The sequence below is a fragment of the Gopherus evgoodei genome, chromosome 3 (assembly GCF_007399415.2).
Source record: "Gopherus evgoodei ecotype Sinaloan lineage chromosome 3, rGopEvg1_v1.p, whole genome shotgun sequence".
NCBI lineage: Eukaryota > Metazoa > Chordata > Testudines > Testudinidae > Gopherus > Gopherus evgoodei.
In genome coordinates this window covers 114,509,347-114,531,690 of record NC_044324.1, presented here as the reverse complement: position 1 = coordinate 114,531,690, position 22,344 = coordinate 114,509,347, and the positions used below count along the sequence as shown (strand labels likewise).

Genomic DNA, 22,344 nt, shown 5'->3' with positions numbered 1-22,344 from the left:
ATATTGTGTTATTTAGTTGCTCTTTTCTTTAATATCTTCTCCACTTACATGTGTTCTTCAACAAAGGTGACCTTAGTTCATCTTATTTGACCTTAGTTCATCTTATTTGAGTTTATCTTAGTTTTAATTCATCTTAGATGAACTGGATGTTAGTACTGTTGGTTTAATCGTATACTGCCTAATTTATATTACCCTTAAACTTCTTCCAGGTGTAGAACAAGAATGCTAATTATACTTCCTGACTCTTTTTTTTTTTTTTCTCTCTTTACATGATATTTCATTTGTGTGGTCCCTTTCCTAATGGCTTGTCTCTCTCTCTCTCTCACATACAGCTTTTCAAATAACAAATAACGTATAGCACTGACTTAATTTGCAGCATCAAACTGCTGGTCTTTTTATTTAACAGATTACACAGAACATAATCAATAAAGATGAATTATAAAGTTAATTTCTCATGGACTTTTAGTGTATTACTGACAAATTGCATTTGACATCAGGGTTTTAGTATAGTTATTTATCTTAAAGGATTTTTGAATTGTCATGTTCTAACTTTTTTTTTTAACTTTAGTTCTAGGTCTCGGTCCAGGACATATTCACGATCTCGCAGTAGGGATCGTGTTTATTCTAGAGATTATCGCAGAGATTACAGAAATAATAGAGGAATGAGACGCCCTTATGGTTACAGAGGAAGAGGTAGAGGGTATTATCAAGGAGGAGGTGGTAGATATCATCGTGGAGGTTACAGACCTGTCTGGAATCGAAGACACTCCCGAAGCCCTAGGCGGGGTCGTTCACGTTCCAGAAGTCCAAAGCGAAGGTCTGTGTCTTCCCAGAGGTCCAGGAGCAGATCTCGTCGATCTTACAGATCTTCCAGGTCTCCAAGGTCCTCTTCATCTCGTTCTTCATCCCCATACAGCAAATCGCCTGTCTCTTCCAAAAGACGTGGGTCTCTGGAAAAGCAGGCTAAGAAAACTGAGGGAGCTCCTCTGCAAGATAGCCCTTTAAAAAGTAAATCACAGGATGAACAGAAAGATACATTTGAACATGACCCATCTGAGTCTCTTGATGACTTTAACAAATCATCAGCAGCTTCTGGTGACATTTGGCCTGGCCTTTCAGCATATGATAACAGTCCAAGATCACCCCATAGTCCTTCTATTGCCTCCCCGCCCAGTCAGAGTTCATCTTGCTCTGATGCCCCTTTGCTCAGCACAGTGCAGTCAGCTAAAAACACACCTCAACATTCACATTCCATTCAACATAGCCCCGAGAGGTCTGGCTCTGGTTCCCTTGGAAATGGTTCCAGTCGCTACAGTCCTTCTCAGAATAGCCCATTGCATCAAATCCCTTCAAGGAGAAGCCCTGGAAAGACAATTCCTTCACAGAGTGCTCCACGTGAGGAGGCTCGAATGCGCTCATTTTATCCTGAAGCTGGGGAACAGGAAACTGCAAAGGGTGGAAAGTTTCTAAAAAGGTAAGAACTATATCTGTAAAAGTCATGTTGAATCTTAAACTGTCCGTGCTCCGTCTTCGTTTAATTTATGATTAAGCCTCCTGGACTGCTGCATGAAACAGCCATGACTGCTTACCAATTTCGGTCTAGTTATGCTTAGCTTAACACATGAAGAGCTTTCCCTTTTATTATATTTATACGTTCTTGGCTTAGCTGTATCCTTGTCCCTTTCCTTTACAGTGTATTTTTATATGTTCTGTTCACTAGTAGTATCTATAATGGCTTCATAATTAAAAAGTAAATGGGAAGGGTGTAATGTATGCCAGGTGTCTTCTGATTTTTATTTGCTAAAAAGAAAATTCTGTTCAGGCTGACCTTTCGTATCGCATAGAACGAAACCGTCCTCTCTTCTCCTCCTCCCAGAAAATGGTTTTAAGTCTGTATGAGTTATGAAGAGTCCAGGTCTTGGACTGGTTTGTTGAACTTAACTATGTCTACATGGAGGAAGGACTACATCAGAGGTTCTCAAACTGGGGGTCGGGACCCCTCGGGGGTCACGAAGTTATTACATGGCGGGTCGCGAGCTGTCAGCCTCCACCCCAAACCCTGCTTGGTCTCCAGCATTTATAATGGTGTTAAATCTATAAAAAAGTGTTTTTAATGTATAAGGGGGGGTTGCACTCAGAGGATTGCTGTGTGAAAGGGGTCACCAGTACAAAAGTGTGAGAACCCCTGGACTACATTAAAACATAGTGTATTTACATATTTTCCAGCTGACATCAGGTGCTTAGGAATATATTTATAAAGTTGACATCTGAGATTTTTTGATTTTGATTATCAAATGTTCATAGAATATCAAAGTTGGTAGGGACCTCAGGAGGTCATCTAGTCCAATTCCCTGCTCAAAGCGGGACCCAATGCCCAAACAGATTTTTGCCCCAAATCCCTAAATGGCCCCTTCAAGGATTGAACTCACAACCCTGGGTTTAGCAGGCCAATGCTCAGGCCACTGAGCAATCCTTCCCCTCACTAATTTCAGTTTCTTCAGTTCGAACTCTGAAGAAAAATACAGCTGTAGAAATCTTTGCTATTTATGGAAATGAAATGAAATTGTTCAGTTACTGAATTGCTGTTCATAAATGTACTTATAAAGGCACCAGGATTCAGATTTTCTCCTAAGCAAACGCATTGCTGCCAATGAGTATATTAGAAACTATTAGCATGAAAATACTGTATTGAGATAGTGGGTGCTGAATGAAAGAAGCATTCATTTTTAAATGCACTCAGCAGTCTTAAAGGAGTTAGGGTAGGTCTACGCTTAAACTGCTACAGTGGCACAGCTGCAGCACTTCACTGTAGACACTACCTATGCCAAAGGGAGGGGTTCTCCCTGAGGCTATAGCTACATTGAAGATGCTACAACAGCAACACTGCAGTTGTACCATTGTAGCATTTTCAGCATGGACACTACTTACGCTGCGGGGAGCAGTTCTCCTCTCAGTGTAGGTAATCCACCTCCCCGAGAGGTGATAGGTAGGTTGATAGAAGAATTCTTTTGTTGACCTTGCACTGTCAACATCAGGGGTTAGGTCAGCCTAGCTATGTCTCGGGTCATGGATTTTTCACACCCCTGAGAAATGTAGCTATGGTAGTGTAAATTCCCAGTGTACACAGAGGATTGAAAAGTCAGTTTACATAGTTGTTCACATTTTCCTGAAGTCTTAGGCCTTGTCTGTACTACAAAGTTTTGTTGGCAAAAGTTATGCTGCTTTAATTAAAACCACTGTTGCATGTCCACACTAGTTCCTTGTGTTGGCAGAGTGCATCCACACTAACAGCTCTTGCATCAACACAGAGAGCAGTGCACTGTGGTAGCTATCCCAGTGTGCAACTGGCCGCAAGGTGCTTTGGGAAGGGTTTCAATTCCTCCTGGGGCAGGTACAGTGTCACATGATGCAGGTTTCTCAATTCCATCATTCCAGAGGCATCCTAATAGATTGTCCACCGCTTTTTCAACTGAAGAGTGGGGGGCTGGGGAGGAAGGGAGAGGAGAGGTATGTGTCTGTAGCTGGGGAGACAGCAGGCTGACGGACTTATCCTGAGGCAGGGAGAGGGGGACACTCCTCACACACACAACAGCCCCCCATCTGTTTGCCACAGCAGTCTCTCCTGAAGCAGCCTATTCTGCTTGCCTATGGTTCTGTGATCCCTTCCCGAGTTCTCCTACAGCCTTCTCAGCTGTGGGAGTGGCATCCTGAGGAGCTCTGTGAGGAATGTCAAAGCAGCACAGCAATGCCCTCCCCCCCACCTTCTGCCTACCTCTCCAGCAGCAGCAGTAGTCTGCCTGTCCCTGTGTTCCTAGTGCAAGGCAGAACAGGAGCATTCCACCTTAATGATTTGCTCTTTGTTCCCCAAACAGAGCAGTACACCCAGGTGTCAGATACTTACTGGAGCTTTGAAAGGGGAGGGGCCCGTGCCTGCAGAGTAGCAGAGATCAAAACAGTGAGCAGAGTGATCATGACATGGTGGAAGCTAGTTATGTGGACAAAACAAAGTAGTGACTATACTGACCCTTTGTCGCTTTAACTTTGCTATAAAAGCTTGATGCCTCTCGTTGAGATGGTTTTATTTTGATGCCAAAAGCCACTTTGTAATGGGTACGCATCCCGTTTTGTCGGCAAAAGGCATCTTTTGCCAACAACACTTTGTAGCATAGACAAGGCCTTACTGTGACTAATGACTTATACCAGTATAGAATTGTAGATCCCTGAGTTACAAGCACAGCAAGATTTTGAAAATGGTTTTTCATTTTTTTCTTTTTTAATGGTTTCCTTTTACTTTTGTTAAAAGAATTGTCCCTGAAATGTCAGGATTCAAAGGTAAAATGCAAACTGAAATACTAAACTTTCTATGATTCTTCTACAGACAGAATGACAGGCATAAAAGTGTTTGAAGCGGGGCCCCAAACCACTAATTTTAAAAATTCTAGTAGTCAATTTCTAGGAATTTATATAGAACGATTTTTTTCACATTTTTTTTAAAGGATAGCACATAAGTGGATATAATAATAATGCTGTGCAAAAAAGTATATGCTGAACAGTTGAATTACTCAGTGGGATTTGTTTTTGTGTTGGTGATTCTGTGATAATGAGGTGACTCTGAAGTGAAATGCAAATGAACTGGAATGAATGCAATCCAGAGTTACCATCCTCTTCTTTGCTATCCACAGGTACACAGATGAAGAGTCTAGAGTATACCTGCTTGATAGGGGTAATACCAGGGAGAAAGAGGCCCAGAAGGAGAGAGGATCAGAAAAAGGGAGGACAGAGGGAGAAAGGGAATGGGAGGATCAGGAAGCTTTAGATTATTTCATTGGTAAAGATGCTGGGAAACAAAAGTTTAGTGACTCTGAAGGGGAGGAGACAGAGGAGACAGAGGATTATGGACAGTTCAGAAAATCTGTCCTCGCAGATCAGGGTAAAAGTTTTGCTACTGCATCTCACCGGAATGCTGAGGAGGAAGGAACCAAATACAAATCTAAAATTTCAATGAAGGGCAATAGAGAGAGTGATGGATTTAGAGAAGACAAGAGTTATAAACTTAAAGAGACTGGCTATGTAGTGGAAAGGCCTAGTGCAACAAAAGATAAGCACAAGGAAGACGACAAAAGTTCTGAGAGAATAATGGTGAAGAAAGAAACTCAGTCACCTGAGCAGGTAAAGTCTGAAAAGCTCAAAGAACTCTTTGATTACAGTCCTCCTCTACACAAGAATCTGGATGCGAGAGAAAAATCCACCTTCCGAGAGGAGAGCCCACTTAGGATCAAAATGATAGCCAGTGACTCCCATCGTCCTGAAGTTAAGCTCAAAATGGCACCAGTCCCTCTTGATGATTCCAATAGGTAAATTATTCCAATTCACAGTACACTTCCTCATCCGTGTACAGAGTTTACCTGGACATTATTTAAACTACTGGTTTCTTTTTCTCTCTCTTTCTTGTTGATGCATTTTAGACCTGCTTCCTTGACTAAAGACAGGCTGCTTGCTAGTACGCTTGTCCATTCTGTCAAGAAGGAGCAAGAGTTCCGATCCATCTTTGACCACATTAAGTTGCCACAGGCCAGCAAAAGCACGTCAGAGTCATTTATTCAGCACATTGTGTCTTTGGTTCATCATGTTAAAGGTATGTACTCAGTTTACCACAGCAGATACCAGTATCGGCATTTTAAAAAATGGTCAATTACAGATAAACCTGCTTAATGTCACTAGTAAAGAGACAACTCAATTCTCTGTTTCTTCATACTGATTGATTCTCACTTTTTACCTTTTGAGAAGAGCTCATCTTAAAATAACTCCCCAAAAGACTGCACAGCTAGTCCCAGAAAACCAAAGCAGTAAGAACCAATTTTGTATATTTTGATAAATTGTGTTATACAGTGAAATAAGCTGTGGACAATTTGTGAATTTTTGCACTCAAGTTTAAATGGTCTATATTTAAAAAACTGTATATTGGCCAATGTTTAGATTTCTTTGAGGTTGCTAATTCTCATGTTTAGTGATTGTGATTTCTGTTGGCAATTATAATGTGAAAATACTGTAGAATCCTTGGATTGGGACATCCCAGTATCCCTCTTCAGAAAATATTTTTTTAAAGTATGAAAAGAATAAGAACTACGTGAAATAAATATACAAAAATAAAACGGATGAAATTTCATCTTGTTTTCATTCTTTATTTGGCAGTTTGTGACACTGGAGCATAGAATTTCATACTTGGCCACTTGGCACTGTCCAAGTTCATCCCTCTTAAATGGATTATATACTAATCCTTTTCTGATTGAGCAGCAGTTATTACCATTCATTATCATTAGGCTAAATCAGTTCCTTGGGAAGCATCCCAGTAAAGGGATGATTTCCTATATCACAATTAAGTGTAAAATACTCTGCAGGCTTATTAGTCAGAGACTCAGTATTGTCTGGCTGAATACAGCCCTTTTGGCTAACATGTGAGGACATTTAGAGTTTCTGAAATGAGCACCAACTTTTATTTATTTATTTATTTTTAGCAAAGCATTTATTTGTTGCCAAACATATGTCTTATTCATCTCTCTTAATGACCTAATTAAGACAAAAGACCTTGGTGATGAAAATTGTTGGCGTTCACAACAGAAGAGGGAATCGAGTTTTTTAAATTTCCTAGAATAAGAGCCACCTAATCAGATGACCAATTTTAAATTAACCGTAGTTATGCATTCATTATTAAGATACTTTAGATGTGCTAAGTTGGTGTGCTGAACATCCAAAAAAGTGCTACATAATAAATAGCTAAAGGGACCAAGGCTTAGTAGTAGTCTGAAATTTGAGTTGGTTGCAAAATAAGTATTTTTGCAAAGAGGATTTGTAGAGCAGTTAAAAGATTGTTTAATAAAATAATCCTTTGCTAATTACTAGCTGACTACATACTGACATTTGAAATCAAAGTATCTATTCTCTTTTTGGTATGTCAGGGATTTAGAGCTTGATCCTACATTGAAGTCAGTGGCAAAACTCCCATTGACTTACATGCTGCAGGACTAGGGCCTGAAGGGGGCAGTGTTTCTAAATCTTGTTTTGTTGATGACTGAATAGATCACTTAAACTGTCTCTGTAAATATGATAGGTGAAGTCTAACATCTGGCTGGAAAATGTAACTTTATCAACCAGTCTGTGGCCAGGTTATTTGATGTGTGTATACCATATTTTGTTTCTAAAACTTTTAGCCTTTCTGCACACTTCAAAATTACTTTTTTGTGATCGGATTTTAGTAACTTTTCTTTTTTTAAAGAACTAAAGTTATGATTCATTATTGATGTGATGCAACTGGTCTGAACAGCTCTTATTAATACAGAGCTGAAAATGCCCAGTGATGTTTTCTTTTTCATTGTAACTAGGTCCTGGAATGTGTTTTGAAATGGCAAAATCCATGTTACAAAAGTAAAATAGCTGTTGAAAGATACAGATGCAAAAACAGGCAAAGTTGAACCTTCTGTCTTCCTGGCAAAAATGGCATAAAAACTGAGTTGCTAGCTCAAATTCCTGGGTTTGATGGAATTATGATTGAGGCACTACCCTTGTAGTGGCCGTTTCAAGTTTTAATGATTGGTTATGAGACATGTGCTGGATGTTGGGCGGTAAGTTGATACAGATGTATGTTGACCTGTTAAGCAGATAGCTTGCTTCATATGTAACATTTCATAGTTTGTGACTTTATACGTCTTTCTATTTTACATTTTAAGCACATTTATTGAGCTGGTCTTTAAAAATTCAGTGTTGCTATTACTAATTTTAACAGTCTCAAAAGCCAAAAGAAAATTTGTTTGTTAGAGAAGCTGTCAGGTTTGCCAAGATGCCAGATGCTTAAATGAATATATTCAGCTGTAGGGCTGTTAATTGACTTCGATAATTTTATCATCTGTTTCTAAAGGAAAAGTTGCATTCTTTTAAGAAATAACTTACATTTAAGTCTACATGTAGTTCTTGATGCATAAATTGTTTCAGTAGTTTCTATCAAAACTAATTCTGTCTTAAGTTTAAAAATTAAATTTATTTGGAAATGCTTTGTTCCCTGCAAATACTGACTCAGAATAACTTCATCTGCTCCTCTGGGCAAAGTGTAAAGAAGAAAACCTAAACAGCTGCTCCTTTTCCTCCATCAGAGGAAAATGTGTCAGTGAAAAGGGAAGAATCTGACTCTAATGAGTTTATGGTGCTTGAATTAGTTCTAGTACTAGCAGGGCATACCTGTGAGGAAGCTTGCAGTGATGTTGTGCGCTGCTATTATCTGCTCATTGAGGCTACAAGAAGGGTAAGAGTGGGAAAAATCCTCTAACAGATTTGCCTCTTCTGATAATTTTTTAAAATATTTTCTTTTCTTTTTGCCTGCTATGTATCTTTCTGTCAGAAATGGAAATACTTATGTAGGTGGAATTTAACTAACTAGACAGAATTTCTCCTCTGTAACCAACAGAACAATACTTCAAGTCAGCTGGAATGACCCTAAATGAGAGGTTCACTGCATATCAAAAAGCTACTGAAGAACATTGCACCCGGCAAAAGAGCCCAGAAATACACAGGTATATGCCAGTTGCATTACTAGATGCTGCTTATTTCAATTAAGTAATGCATTATATTTCTTATAAGAACTAAATGCTTTCCTATTTGCCTCTGAATTCTTCACCTGAGAGAGGCATGAACTGGTCTGAGCACAGGACTAGGATCTTGGTACTCCTGGATTCTAATCCCAGCTTCAGCTCTATATGTGGCTTTCTGGCAAGTCTTTTGTCTGCCTCTGTATCTCTTTTGGGCTATACTTACCTGCCTCACATGCAGTATTGAGCATTGAGGCTTAAGTATTTTGAAGATGGAAAAAGTCACTTGAGTGCTTATTATTAGCATATGTGAGCTAGTTCATATTGTGACTTCATCATTAACTTTTGAACTGCGTTAATAATTTACAGCAGTTTGAAAATAAAAACCTGAGCTGCGTTAGTGCCTGAAAGGTAAGCAAAGGTAGGGCATATGTATATCATTGCTAACCACTGGAATTAGTTATAAAAGGCTGCATGCCTTATTCTGAGTATGTTACATGTGTGAGGTTAAAAATATGCTCTTTATAGTCAGTATTCTGCATCAAAGAAATATTTTAACTATTTTTTTATATTCTACTTTTAAACGGATGTTATTAACTTCTGCTTAGCGTGAGGTAGTTTTAATGAGCTGATCACTTTTACAGAGCTCTTCAAATACATAATCCATTAAGGCTTTTACATCTTTAAAAATAAGGGAAAAGCAAAATGTCATAATTGCACGTGTGTGTTTAATGTACTTCATTGGGCGAAACCAGTTTTTTCATTATCTGAATAGATTTTAAAGTGATTATAGAGACCTAATATTATAAATAAAAAAGATCAGGCTGCTGAAAAATAGAGAAGCTCTTGACTTCTTCATTTTCTCAAATGTCCAAAAGAAACACAGGAAGCCATAAATGATCCCCTGCATGTATGGCTAGACACTTTTTTTATTTTACATTTAGGAGGATTGACATCTCTCCAACTGCCCTGAGGAAGCATACCCGTTTAGCAGGTGAAGAGAGAGTCTTTAAAGAAGAAAGTCAAAAAGTAGGTTCTGAGTTAATATTAAATTGGTATTCTAGATTTAGTAAAACAATGTGCATTTCCCTTTGAGTCTAAACTTCAAGGTGAAGTATTTTTCTTTGGATTTGTATTTCTAGTCCAAAAAGTACTTGGACCTAGACTATTTCTCATCTCTGACCTTGGACAAAATATGTTAGCAACTCCTTGCCTAGATTCCAGGATGTTTCCTTCCAGTTTTCCTGATTTTTGCAGCACTTTGCAGACCCAAGGACTAGAAATCAAGAAAACAGTTAATTTGCAGATGTTGTAGCTGAATTAATCAGCTGTTTATGCTGTCCTAATAACACAGATCTTCCAAATAAATTGTACTAAATATTAATCCACCCACACAAACCTAACAGTTCGCTTGTAAAAATAGATCTCCCTGGTGATTTGGTAGAACATCTTCTCAGAAGCTAAATTCCTAGATAGTTTAAAAAAATCATCAGGCATAGACATATAAAAGTCAAACAACTTTGTCATTAAAAATCGACTGAATGTTCTGAATAGTGTTGAAACAAGGCAAACTTTATTACTTCTTTAGGAATTTGGAGATAGTGCAAATGGGAGACCAGCTTCTATCTCGTCTGGATTTTTCCATTTTAAAATGCTGTTCCTGAAATCTCTTCCTTTCACAGGGAGATAAAAAATTGAGATGCGATTCTGCTGATCTTCGGCACGACATTGACCGTCGTCGAAAAGAGCGAAGTAAAGAACGAGGGGACTCTAAAGGTTCCAGGGAAAGCAGTGGCTCAAGAAAGCAGGAGAAAACTCCAAAAGATTACAAGGATTACAAATCTTACAAAGATGACAGGTAAATATTTGAACTTTCTAAGTAGGTTTTTTAGTTTCTAATTAGCCTTTTGTAATTGTAAGCTTAATTGCTTTCAATTTTCACTGTGTAATGGAACATTTAAATTTAAACAATTAAAATTATTTGTTTTACAGCAAAAATGTATTATCTGTCTTTTACACGGCTTATGGTGGATGAGGACAAAAACTTTGGAATAGCAAGCTAACACTGAAAAAAAAAATGACAAATTAATCTGTCCTATTATCCAGGCTACATCAGGAGGTTGGACTTCAATGCAGTACATTTCTGTAAACAGTTTGTGTAAGAACTTTGGTTCGTTATGCTTGATTCCGCACTTTTTCAACTCATAACACCCAGAGTATGAGAATTTTTACTGATGTCTAGGTTTAACATGGGTGAGAAGGGAGAAGTATTTATTTTTCTAAAGCCAGTGGGCTGTTTTTAAAGAAAAATGTTAGTTTTTAATAGTTATGTTTCAGTGGATACTTTATAGCTGTGGTAAGAGATTTCAGGTATGACCTATTGGGTATTGTATTAAAATATTGTAAATTGGGTCAAAATACTGCCAATATGGGGTTATTCAATACAGAGTCTTGCATTAGGTTTTTTTTTTTCCTCTTGCTTTACACTGGGCATATGATGGATTTTACTTGTGCTTCATTTTTCCCATTTCCTTTCTTCCTCTGGTATCCGCACAGGGATGCCCAGAATATAGCTGCTATTTTCAACAATATGTGGAAACTCAATTAACTTAAAATTTATACCTTTTGCTCTGAGGGTTTTTCTCCCTTCTTCTTTCCCTTTTGCTACCCCAAAAATGGCAGTTAAATAGGCCACTCTTCGTTGAATCAAAAACCAGAGAAGTAATTTTGCAGTCTACTGGTTTCCAACAAATTAGCAGCAGTATTTGCACAATATATTTTAAAAGATGGAAGGAGGATGAAAAGTGAAATTATACTCCACCTTAAAATCTGAAATACTTATTTTATGGATGATTTATAACCTGAGGGGGAAGTAGCTTTTACATAAACAGAGACCTCCTTTAGTGTAGCGTGCTACAGGGTATCTATTTTTAAAACAGCACAAAGTATGTTTTTTTATTTTTCAGTAAACACAAAAGAGAGCAAGACCGTTCTCGATCTTCCTCATCTTCATCCCCGTCTTCTGCCTCATCCAGTTCACGAGAAGAAAAAGAGGGCAAGAAAGAAAGAGATGAAGAGTTCAAAACCCACCATGAGCAGAAAGAATATTCAGGTTTTACAGGAGTCAGCAGGCCAAGAGGCACCTTTGTAAGTCTTTCTCTGCTCCCTTTCATTGCTATACTATTGTTAGCTTAAAGCAGTGTTACGTAATTGGCGTGACTGTAGGATCCATCTTCCCAAGATTAAGATGTGCAGTGTTTCAGTTTAGAAGTATCATGTATTGCTATTGTGTGCTGTTCAGAGTTGCTTGGATCTGAATGTTTTGATTACTCAGACCAGCTAAAAATGAAAAACAAAAGGTAATTAACAAAAGTTTAACAAGCTGAAGTGTCTAATAATGTAGTGCACTCTTAGTTAATTATTCAGAATAAGAAGTCTCAAACACTTTCATATTATGGACCACAGAAGTGAGAAATCTCTTTTTAGACAACTCTCCTTCCAAGTCTTCCTTCACAGCAACAATAGCAATGAGTTACAGAGAAGTCTCTTATCAGGACAGTAATAAAGACAAGAAAAAAACCCCAAATCCTTGTTAATGCCATCCCTGTCGCTGCTTGCTTATTTCTTGCTACTTTGTGTAGTTGGTTTCTTTTACTTGGGGCAGGATTTTAGATGTACTAATATCAATTTATTAAGGCTACATTTTGGTATTTGTTGCCTGTAATCCCCAGTGCTTCCAATTTTTCCAGGTCACTGTGCAGTTTGGTCTGCCCATCTGTGTTTGCCTACCCCTTCAATTTTGTTGTTATCCACAAACTCGTACGTGGCTGAATTTATACACCTGACAGCCATGAAGCAGCTATGCTGGGGAAAGCAGGGCTGCTTGCTTTTGTTTGTTGTTGTTTCTCTGAATGTCCTGGACTGGACTACAGTCAGCAGCAAAGCTAACTGGTTGAAGGCTGAAAGGTGGTTAGCATTGTGATTTGGAAGTGTGTTGATCAAAGTCCACAGACAGTGGTTTTAAAATTCACTACTCAATAAAATGATGTAAACAGCATGTTAATGTAGTTCACTGATACTAAGTTGGAAAATGTGCATACACCAGCGAGGACCAAAAAACAGTAAAAAAGACCTAGGCAGGAAAGAAATGTAGGCAGGAAGTAAACATTAGGAGCTATAACTTTGAACATTGCAAGCTACATCTTGGGAGAAAATTCCAAACATAGATTCTTTGGGAGGGAGTAACTAAACTCCTTCCTGTAACCTGTAATACTGAATCAGTTATGCTAAAAGAGACAATAGATTAGACATAAACAAGCAATGTTATATGACTACAAAAATGGCCAGTGCAACTTCCAGCTGCATATGAAATGGCATCAAAGTGGGATGCTAATATGCCTTCTCTATACAACTGTGCTGTGATGCACATGCAACACTATTCAGGTCTAGGCACCTCCTGACTAAAAAGAGAACAACAAAAATATTCACAGGGCTGGCAACATTGATTTTATAAGGAAAGATTTAAAAAATTACATATGTATAGTTCTGCTACAAAATGACTAAAAGGGACATAAGTCAACAAGGGCAAAGAGGAGTTCAGCATGATACACAGGTATATAGCTAGGAATAATGAGATAAAATTGAAAGGGAAATCTGTGAAGGTTTCCTCTTAGTAAGATATTAGACTGTGGAAGAGTTTCCTAATAAAACTTGTAGATGTATCAAGGCTTGATAATCTTAAAACTAAATTGGACAAATGTACTGGAAGAAACATTGCAGCATATGTAATTTAGGTAGGGAGATGTGCTGGTAATTGAATGGGTCTGTGACATGTCTGACTTCTGATGATTGTGTCGTAACAACTTGCAGGATGCTTTAAATGAGAAATAATGGCACTCCTTACTGATTTAGCCTTTTTACACAGTGATATTTAGGCTTATTGACCAACCTGAGACTATTGAGACGAGATATCTAGACAGGCCTGACAGATTAGCTTGCACCGTCTGTCTACAATCATAAATTAGATATAAAAACTATACTAGTTCTTACTAGTACAGGTAAAGTGAAATGTCTTTGTCGTCTAGTTTAGTAGGCTATTCCAGTTCACGGTTTTTATTTTTGATTAAAAAAAAAAATCTTTAATTTGCAACACAATCTTCCCTTTTGCGTTTGGGGCTATTATGGTATAGGCTGGCGAAAAGATTTGCTTAGGTGCAAACTAAGATGCCTATTCACCAAAAATCATGACTGAGATTTCCACCAGCAGGTTGCAGTACTTATTACAAAATGAGACAGAGAGACACATTTTATATAATGTAAACCCATAAACATAATGAAAGCATTCGTATCTGTTCTTCTATCAGAGTGAATAGAAGCCTGCAGCCACATTCTCTCACCTTACAGTCCCTTAAAGGTTCTTCATGCAAGCTCTTCCCAGACTGAAAAGGGAGCTCTCTTTATGCTAAAAGTCTGCCCCTCTTTTTCTGTCATGCCCTGAAACAGGCCCCCAACAGTAGCATGATTATGGGCTATATTACCTAGACTGCTTTGTAATGTAGGATTACTAAAATAGCCATCATAGCCCAGCTCTTAATGATTGATGGAATTTCAGCCTCTGGAATTAGCTGATTTAGGCTTTGATCTTAGCAACATTCTGTTTCCCAAATACTATTTCTTCCTCCACAGTGACAGTGTCCCCTGTCATAGTCTTAATTTTGCAATGAAGAGGATTCAGAGGATATCAGAGGCCAAAGTATTTCCTAAATTTATGCATTTACACACACATTTTTTATATTCCAGATTACCTTTCTAAAAACCCCCATTTCTGTTCCTGTACAGTCTTTTTAAATATATATCCAACACTTTTTTTCAAATTACCATTCTCAAATGTCTCCATTTTAGTTTGTTGCTTTCAGTATCTTGATAAGTCTTCTGAATCCTCCATTAGTCTGTTTAGTCTAATTCTGTTCAAAGATAAGTAGTATTAAACTGTCCAGGTCTTGGGTTCTTTTCTGCACTCCTTCCCTCTTTTTGGTCAATGAGATCCCTCAATTTCACATTATAGGTAATCATATACTAAAAATCCCATAAACATATTTGAATGCACTTCAGCTGAATGGAGAGGATTGTTAGCTCAAAGTGAACACTTAGTATATTAGACTTAAAGTATTACATGTGAATTCTTAAACTGCTGTTTTATGTTTATGTATTGAGGAAAGAATACAGAAATAACATTTTGGTTAATACAGCTGAACTTGAATATTTGCTTTGTGATTATATGCATATTGATTAAATACATAAACACTTTGGTTAATCAGTTTCGAATTAGGGGCAGAGGAAGAGCCAGAGGAGTTTTTGCTGGAACAAATACTGGTCCCAGCAACTCAAATGCTACTTTTCAAAAGAGACCGAAGGAAGAGGAGTGGGATCCTGAATATACCCCAAAAAGCAAGAAATACTTCTTGGTGGGTGCTGGAAAACTTATTATATATAATGCATACATCTTTTATCAAAGCATACTTTATAACTGATGTTAAGGAGGCAGTCTCTATGTGCATGCTGCTTCTGTACTGGTAGCTGTCAATGACTTTAGCATATTATTACTATGAGAGCATCAGGGTCCTAGTTGGCCCAATACCTGCTTCCTTTCTATCTTTCTGCAGCAGAGTGGTGGACAACAGTAGCAGGTCACTTCGGAGAGGACATCCCCCACCACTCCTGCTTTTTTCCCATATTTGGGGTGGAGAATGAGGATGAGTGACAACCTACCACACACAGCCTAAAATGTTAAAACAAACACATACAGACCACCCAAACCAACTCAAGTGTTTTCCCCCAGTGGATTTAAAGCAGACAGCGATGCTTAGTGCGTCAGCTATGGGAGTCCTGTAAAAGTGGTGTGTCATGAGTAGATGGCAGCATACAATATTGGGAGGGGCAGGGGGGAGGCAGCACAGTGCACATGGATTGGCTCTGGTAGCAGCAGCCTTGCTACTCTCAGTAGAGTAGTGAGATGCATTAAAGTATTCTGACATCTGTTGAATATTACTTTTCCATACTGGTATCAAAAGAAGGGAAATTAAGATCATTGACCAAGATAGCAATGATGGGGGAGGGATAACTCAATGGTTTGAGCATTGACCTGCTAAATCCAGGGTTGAGAGTTCAATCCTTGAGGGGACCATTTAGGGAACAGGGGTAAAAATCTGTCTGGGGATTGGTCCTGCTTTGAGCAGGGGGTTGGACTAGATGATCTCCTGAGGTATCTTCTAACCCTAATATTCTATGATTCTATCTCTTACTCAACTTGTTGAATATGCAGCCTCTCTTCTGCTTGTGCTGCTTAAGCTCTCTTTAGTAAGTGGTTTTTCAAATGATAATAAAATACTAACACTTTAAATGGTAAAAATCACAAGTCCATTTCTGATAAACTTTCTACATTTGTATAGTGATATCTGAACTTTAGTCAGTAAATTACTATAGAGTAATAAGTTTTATACAGGAATATCTCCGTCTGTAATTCTGGAAGGAATTTTAATGGGCTTAGGCAAGAGGAACTTTAGTGTTTCTTCACTGCACTCTTTTGGGGTCCTTAGATTACTTTAGCTTTGTTTCTTCCTCATAGAAGGGATTACCAGTTTTTATATATGAAACTTTAGGGCCTCTACTCTGCTCTCATCTCATACAAGTAAACCTGAATTTTCCCACCTTCCAAAAAATCCAGATCTGCTTTTGAATTTGAACATGGTTTCCTATCCAAAACTTGTTTACAAAACTTCAGTTTTTATTAAGGTTCTGAAGACTTATAAGATTGGGATTTACCTGTAAGCCTTATTTTCTATTCAGGCAGCCTAATGGAAGATGTTCTGTCATCCTCAAAAGTAGCACTAAATTTCAAGGGTTAAGCACTTTTTCAAATAATGTTACACATATTGAATGGGGGGAAAACTGCATTATTAAAATCACATCAAAATGTGATTTTACTGTACAGTGAGGTAGGTTCTCAGAGTGCTACATCTATGTTACCACTCTTGCTTAAAAGAAACCACTTGGCCTTTTTAGAATATGAAATATGATTTTTGTGATATTAAAATAAAATCAACAAAAATAAGTTTGTAGTAAGAGAGGCTACAGGAATTTGCCAGAGACGGGCTACTAGGATGATCCGAGGAATGGAAAACCTGCCTTATGAAAGGAGACTCAAAGAGCTTGGCTTGTTTAGCCTGGCCAAAAGAAGGCTGCGGGGGTATATGCTTGCTCTATATAAATATATCAGGGGGGTTAACGTTAGGGAGGAAGAGGAATTATTTAAGTTTAGTTCTAAGGTAGGCACGAGGACGAATGGGTACAAACTGGATATTAGGAAGTTTAGACTTGAAATTAGGCGAAGGTTTCTAACCATTAGGGGAGTGAAGTTTTGGAACAGCCTTCCGAGGGAAGTAGTGGGGGCAAAAGACTTATCTGGCTTCAAGACTAAGCTTGATAAGTATATGGAGGGGATGTTATGATAGGATAGTTTAATTTGGGCAATTGATCTGGGATTATCACCAGATAAGTCTGCTCAGTGGTATGCGGGGAGATGTTGGATGGGATGGGAACTGAGTTACTGCGGAGAATTCCTTCTTGGGTGCTGGCTGGTGAGTCTTGCCCACATGCTCAGGGTTTAGCTGATCGCCATATTTGGGGTCGGGAAGGAATTTTCCTCCAGGGCGGATTGGAAGGGGCCCTGGAGGTTTTTCACCTTCCTCTGCAACGTGGGGCAGGGGTCGCTTGCTGTTGGATTCTCTGCAGTTTGAGGTCTTCAAACCAGTTTTGAGGATTTCAATAACTCAGTCCTGGATTAGGGGTTGTATAAAAGTGGATGGGTAGGGTTCTGTGGCCTGCCTTGTGCAGGAGGTCAGACTAGATGATCATATTGGTCCCTTCTGACCTATGAGTCTATAAGTCTATGAATTAGGAGTCAGCTTCTGCTTTTCAATTGTGTGGAAGCTATTGAGGCACCCCCCTCTCTTTTGCATACTGCCACCAGCAGCAGGATAAATCAGGTAGCCTGTGAAAGGCAGTACTTCTAATGGTCACAGAAGACTGAAAATAGAGTGGCAAAGTAAAAGCTGGTAAATTTCATTAAGTAACAGGTTTATTGCCCACCTTTTTAAGTGGAAATTTGAGTAGTCCTACATAGGACAAGACCTCTGAGATATGACTCTTCACAAACAAATGAAAATTTTGTCATTTCTAAAACTATTTCAAATGTTTATTTACAGTATGAGGACAGACTTTACCAATTATAAAATGTAGGTTAAACTGTGGATGTAAACTACTAGAGTATTCCCTGGAAAACCTCTCGTACAGATTATATATAAAACACACTTGACAGTGCATTGAAGTTAAGGTGCCTACATGTTATGGGGATAGGTGCAGTACAAATGTCTAAGAATGTTATTCATTTAGCTCATCCTTGTTCTGTTTGACCTATGTTACCATAGCATGATGACAGAGATGATGGTGTGGATTATTGGGCCAAAAGAGGAAGAGGCCGTGGCACTTTCCAGCGTGGCAGAGGGCGGTTTAACTTCAAAAAATCAGGTAGCAGTCCAAAGTGGACACATGACAAATACCAAGGGGATGGGCTTGTGGAAGATGAAGAAGAAACAATGGAAAATAATGAAGAAAAGGACAGACGCAAAGAAGAAAAGGTAGAAAACTCTGGCTTGTCGGTGAATTGAAGAACAGATTTCCTTCCTCACCATACCCTAAGTGATAAAATTGACAAAATAATTTTTATTTAAAAATTATTTTCATGTATCTGCGATAATAGACAAATGGGGGCAACTCATCCATATTTTCTTTATTTCTACAGGAGTAATATGAAGAAAAATTCCAGCTGAAAAAGCAGCCCTTGCACCACCCACACAGCATTTTTAATATTTTTTTGTCGTCAAATGAATGTAAGCATTTTACTTAAATTTTACTGTTTAAAAGTAGTTTAGAGGGATTGTTTTTTGTTTTAAGGCTTTAGAGATCTTGATATAGTAAACTGTATGTTGACGATCGTACAGGTAGAAAGTAAAATATTTGTAATTATCAACTTTTAAGAACTTTTACTGTCTGTTATATACAGTGTAATTCTGCTCTGTCCAAAAGATATGGTCAAGTGCAACTCAAAAGTTTTGATTCTCCCCTATGACGCTGTGTTTTATTCTGAAGTAAACTTATAGCTCTGCATACCTGAAATCTTGGAAGAGCATTTTTTTTTATAAATTAGTACCAAGTCTCAATCACAATGGAGTTAGTGTTCTCCTTAGATATAATGAACTAGAGCAAAGTCTATTGTGTTTTGCCACCCATCCAAAAGTAGTGTTAAAAGATTGCTACCTTAAGCCAGTCTTTTTTATAAAGCACTTTTCACAGTGAACAGACTGAAATTAAATGTATTTGAAAATAGTCTTCTAGCTTGCTAAAGCAATCCTAACCATAGCTTGATGGGAACTGTACTACAAGACTAATGCAGTTCACTTTGTTTTAATAACTGCAGAAAACTTGCTGTGGATCATATTTGAGAGCTAAAGTATTTCAATATCCCTTAAAATGAATGTGGATGGAGATTTATACAAACCTGTATTAACATTGTCATACATTCACATTTCTAGACCACCCCCACGATGGGAGCTCTCTTCTGAACAAATCTAAATCTGACAAGTATAGCTGTAGCATAACAGGTGCTACGTTTCTCCGTCCATATACCGCTACTGGGGAAATGCCTCAACTGTTTGTGCAACAACCCAAAAAGTAGCTTGACTTCTATACACTGTAACCGGAAGATTTGTCCTACATTCCAAATGCATGTTCCATTTTTGCATATGACAGAACAAGGTAAACCATTAGTGGGGAAAGAGTTGCTTTTAAGAAAATCTGTTTAGTATATTTCAGACTTTGCATGCATAATGTATGAAGTCTTGTGAATGGAGCACTAGTTGCTATCTTAAAACTTTTCAAGCACAGTGAATAACTCAAAATGACATTCTCAAGAGTATGTTTTAATTGGTGACTCATGGGTTATCAATAGAAAGTTTTAGTCAAAAAGTTTGTGGCACTATTAATCCAGCTGCCCCTTCGTGTCAGTCTTTGTTCCAGTTCATAAAACTGCCTTTTTGATTTCTTTACGTGGGCTTTCCTCTTCAGGTAAATATTCTGGCAAGTGTGAATTCTCTATTACGTTTACAGACTTATATGAAATAAAAACTAAAAGTTTTTAAAGGGATGAAATGTTAGAATTTGTGCCTTACTGCTCTAAACATCTTACAGAAACTTGAACATTTTAACACATAACAAGCTGAAACAGGTTAAAGATAGCAATGATAAGTTCTAAAACACAATCCCCTTCAACATTTGAAAAACACACTGCAGCACTAAACTTCAAATTAGAACTAACTTGCTATTACATTTTTAAGATCATTAAGCATTTAAAACAGTAAGAGCGTTTTCATTTAATTTAATTCTCTGAAGTTGAGCCTTACTTCCTTTCCAGCCTGCATATAATCACTTGTGCTTCTAGCTCTTTTGTTGCAGCAATAGCAGAAGCTAAGGACTAAAATAAAGTTTTGCAATTTTAAAAATAATCTTAATGTTACAACTAGATTAAGGATGCAAGTTCAAAAGGCTGTGTTGAGTGCATTTTGTTAAAGCAAAGCAAGTTGTAACACTGAAACGTAAAAGTGGAACTAGCAGTAAAGTATTAAATGGAAGCTTTCAAACCATTTCCAGCTATGTTGTTTATAACATAGCCTGCTTAATTCCATAAATACAGGGCTTGAAAAGTTTCCTACAAACCAGAAGGCAGCAGTACAATGATGGTCAAAAGAAGACTTGTAAAAGCTTGATTTGTATCAAGGCTTGCCTATCTCTTCTTCCTAGAATAACACAGTAGCACACACTTAGTAATATAGATGTCTGTTTGTTTATAGAAGTGTTTTAAATGCTGTGTAAGCCAGTAGTATCTGGAGAGCTTGACAGTGGGATATACAACATCTACGCCAACTTAAAGATGTTGAAGAGCTAGTGTGAAATACAGATCTCAGTACTATAGTACGGGAGGTGGGGGGGCAGTGGCTATGTCTCAGCATAGAATTATTTGGCTAATTTATTAAGCAAACCTTCCATCTGAAAAGGAAAATACCTTCTCTTCTTACACATCCACACAACTGGATGTGTACGGTCTAAAGATTCTATCAGGTTAATGCTGTCATACTGTACTTCACTCTGTCCTGGAGTATCATACCCTCTTTCTAAAAGACTATATAAACACCACATACTGCTTATTACACACGTTCTTGCAATAGTCCTCTCCTCACAAGATGATCTCCGCTCCATTTGTCACTTTATTGGCAGCAATGGTTATAAGAGCATAGAGATGTAGCATCTAATTTCCCTAATGTAACTAGGGAGAGTTGGGGAGGGGCGGGGGGGAGATGGCTCCTCTTCACGGGTCTTGGTAAAAAGGTTAAGCCTTCAATTTGTTTACAGCTTTTTGAAGGGAAGGAGTGGAATGAGTGTTATAGTTCAGTAAATATTTGAACCATTAGCGTAACTAAAAGAATTGGTATTCTACTCCATTAGTGCTATGGTAATTTGTACAAATGTCATACAAACCTTACCTCTGTTACAAGATCTGATTTTACTCTTACTACTTAAGAGACGACTGAACTTAAAACTGATTTACTCCACTGACTTTCAACAAAACTTCACAAAGGCTTCTGGTAGGCTAAAGTAGAGAGAATGAGAGGAGGAATGGAAAAACAACAAACTCTGAGTTCAGTATTCAGAAACTAGTATCCCAGAGTTCACCCTGATAATTAACAGTTAATGTGAATCTAAAACTCAAAGGCGGCAGCTTAGAAACAAGTCAATGGGGGTAGACTTGAACTTGTAGTATATGAAGAAAATTGTGAGTACTTGTACTGCAACAGTCTAAGTAATTTGATCCAGTAGCCTAGTTGTTAGGCACTTGATAGTACAAGAACTCCTCACTTAACGTTGTGGTTATGTTCCTGAAAAATGCAACTTTAAGCGAAATGATGTTAAGCGAATCCAGTTTCTCCATAAGAATTAATGTAAATGAGGGGGTTAGGTTCCAGGGAAACTTTTTTCACCAGACAAGACTATATTATATAAGTAACACACACACACTATAAGTTTAAACAATTTAATACTGGTACACAGTGATGATGACTGTGAAGCTTGGTTGAGGTGGAGGAATCAGAGGGTGGGATATTTCCCAGGGAATGCCTTACTGCTAAATGAACTAGTAATTGACTGAGCCCTGAAGGGTTAACTCTCACAGTATTCTACAAGGCAGCAGGAAAGGAGGGAGGGCAGACAGAGAGACACACTCTGTGTGAGAGGGGAAAAATGCACATTTCCCCTTTAAGTAGCTGACCCCAGGCTTAAGTACACTGCCTTGTTTAATTAAATCAGCTTGCTGAGACCTGAGACAGCAGCTACCTCCTAGAGGCTCCCTCCCTCCGTCATGTGTCCCCCCTGTTCTATGGAGAATGGGGTAAGCGAGATGCAGGAGCAGGGGGGAGGAGGAGACACCCTGACATTAGCTCCCCTTTTCCCCCCCTGTACAATAAGCAGGAATCTCTAGGAGCAGCTCCAAAGGCAGAGGGCAGGAGCAGCACATGGCAATGGGAGGAGGGACAGCTGCTGCACAGGGAACTTAGGGGAATGGGGAGCTGCTAGGGGGACTGCAGGTCTAGTTCCAACCACC

The 22,344-nt window shown here is 38.3% G+C and overlaps 1 protein-coding gene across 7 annotated transcripts in view; it reads left to right on the top strand.

Annotated features, from left to right (window-relative positions):
- BCLAF1 (BCL2 associated transcription factor 1) overlaps positions 1-19,836 on the top strand; it is a 30,600-nt gene extending 10,764 nt beyond the window's left edge. For 2 of the 7 annotated variants that reach the window (XM_030556381.1, XM_030556379.1), the window contains exons 4-13: positions 569-1,474; positions 4,683-5,354; positions 5,466-5,635; positions 8,456-8,561; positions 9,521-9,605; positions 10,259-10,434; positions 11,543-11,723; positions 14,894-15,040; positions 18,062-18,271; positions 18,436-19,834. In XM_030556381.1, the coding sequence (XP_030412241.1) occupies positions 569-1,474; positions 4,683-5,354; positions 5,466-5,635; positions 8,456-8,561; positions 9,521-9,605; positions 10,259-10,434; positions 11,543-11,723; positions 14,894-15,040; positions 18,062-18,271; positions 18,436-18,441 (2,659 nt within the window). In that variant the 3' untranslated portion in view covers positions 18,442-19,834. Of the gene's footprint in view, positions 1-568; positions 1,475-4,682; positions 5,355-5,465; positions 5,636-8,455; positions 8,562-9,520; positions 9,606-10,258; positions 10,435-10,568; positions 10,696-11,542; positions 11,724-14,893; positions 15,041-18,061; positions 18,272-18,435 lie in introns of those variants that run through there. The other 5 variants (XR_003999604.1, XM_030556382.1, XM_030556385.1 and 2 more) reach the window with 5 other exon arrangements.
- The last annotated feature ends 2,508 nt before the right edge of the window (positions 19,837-22,344 follow it).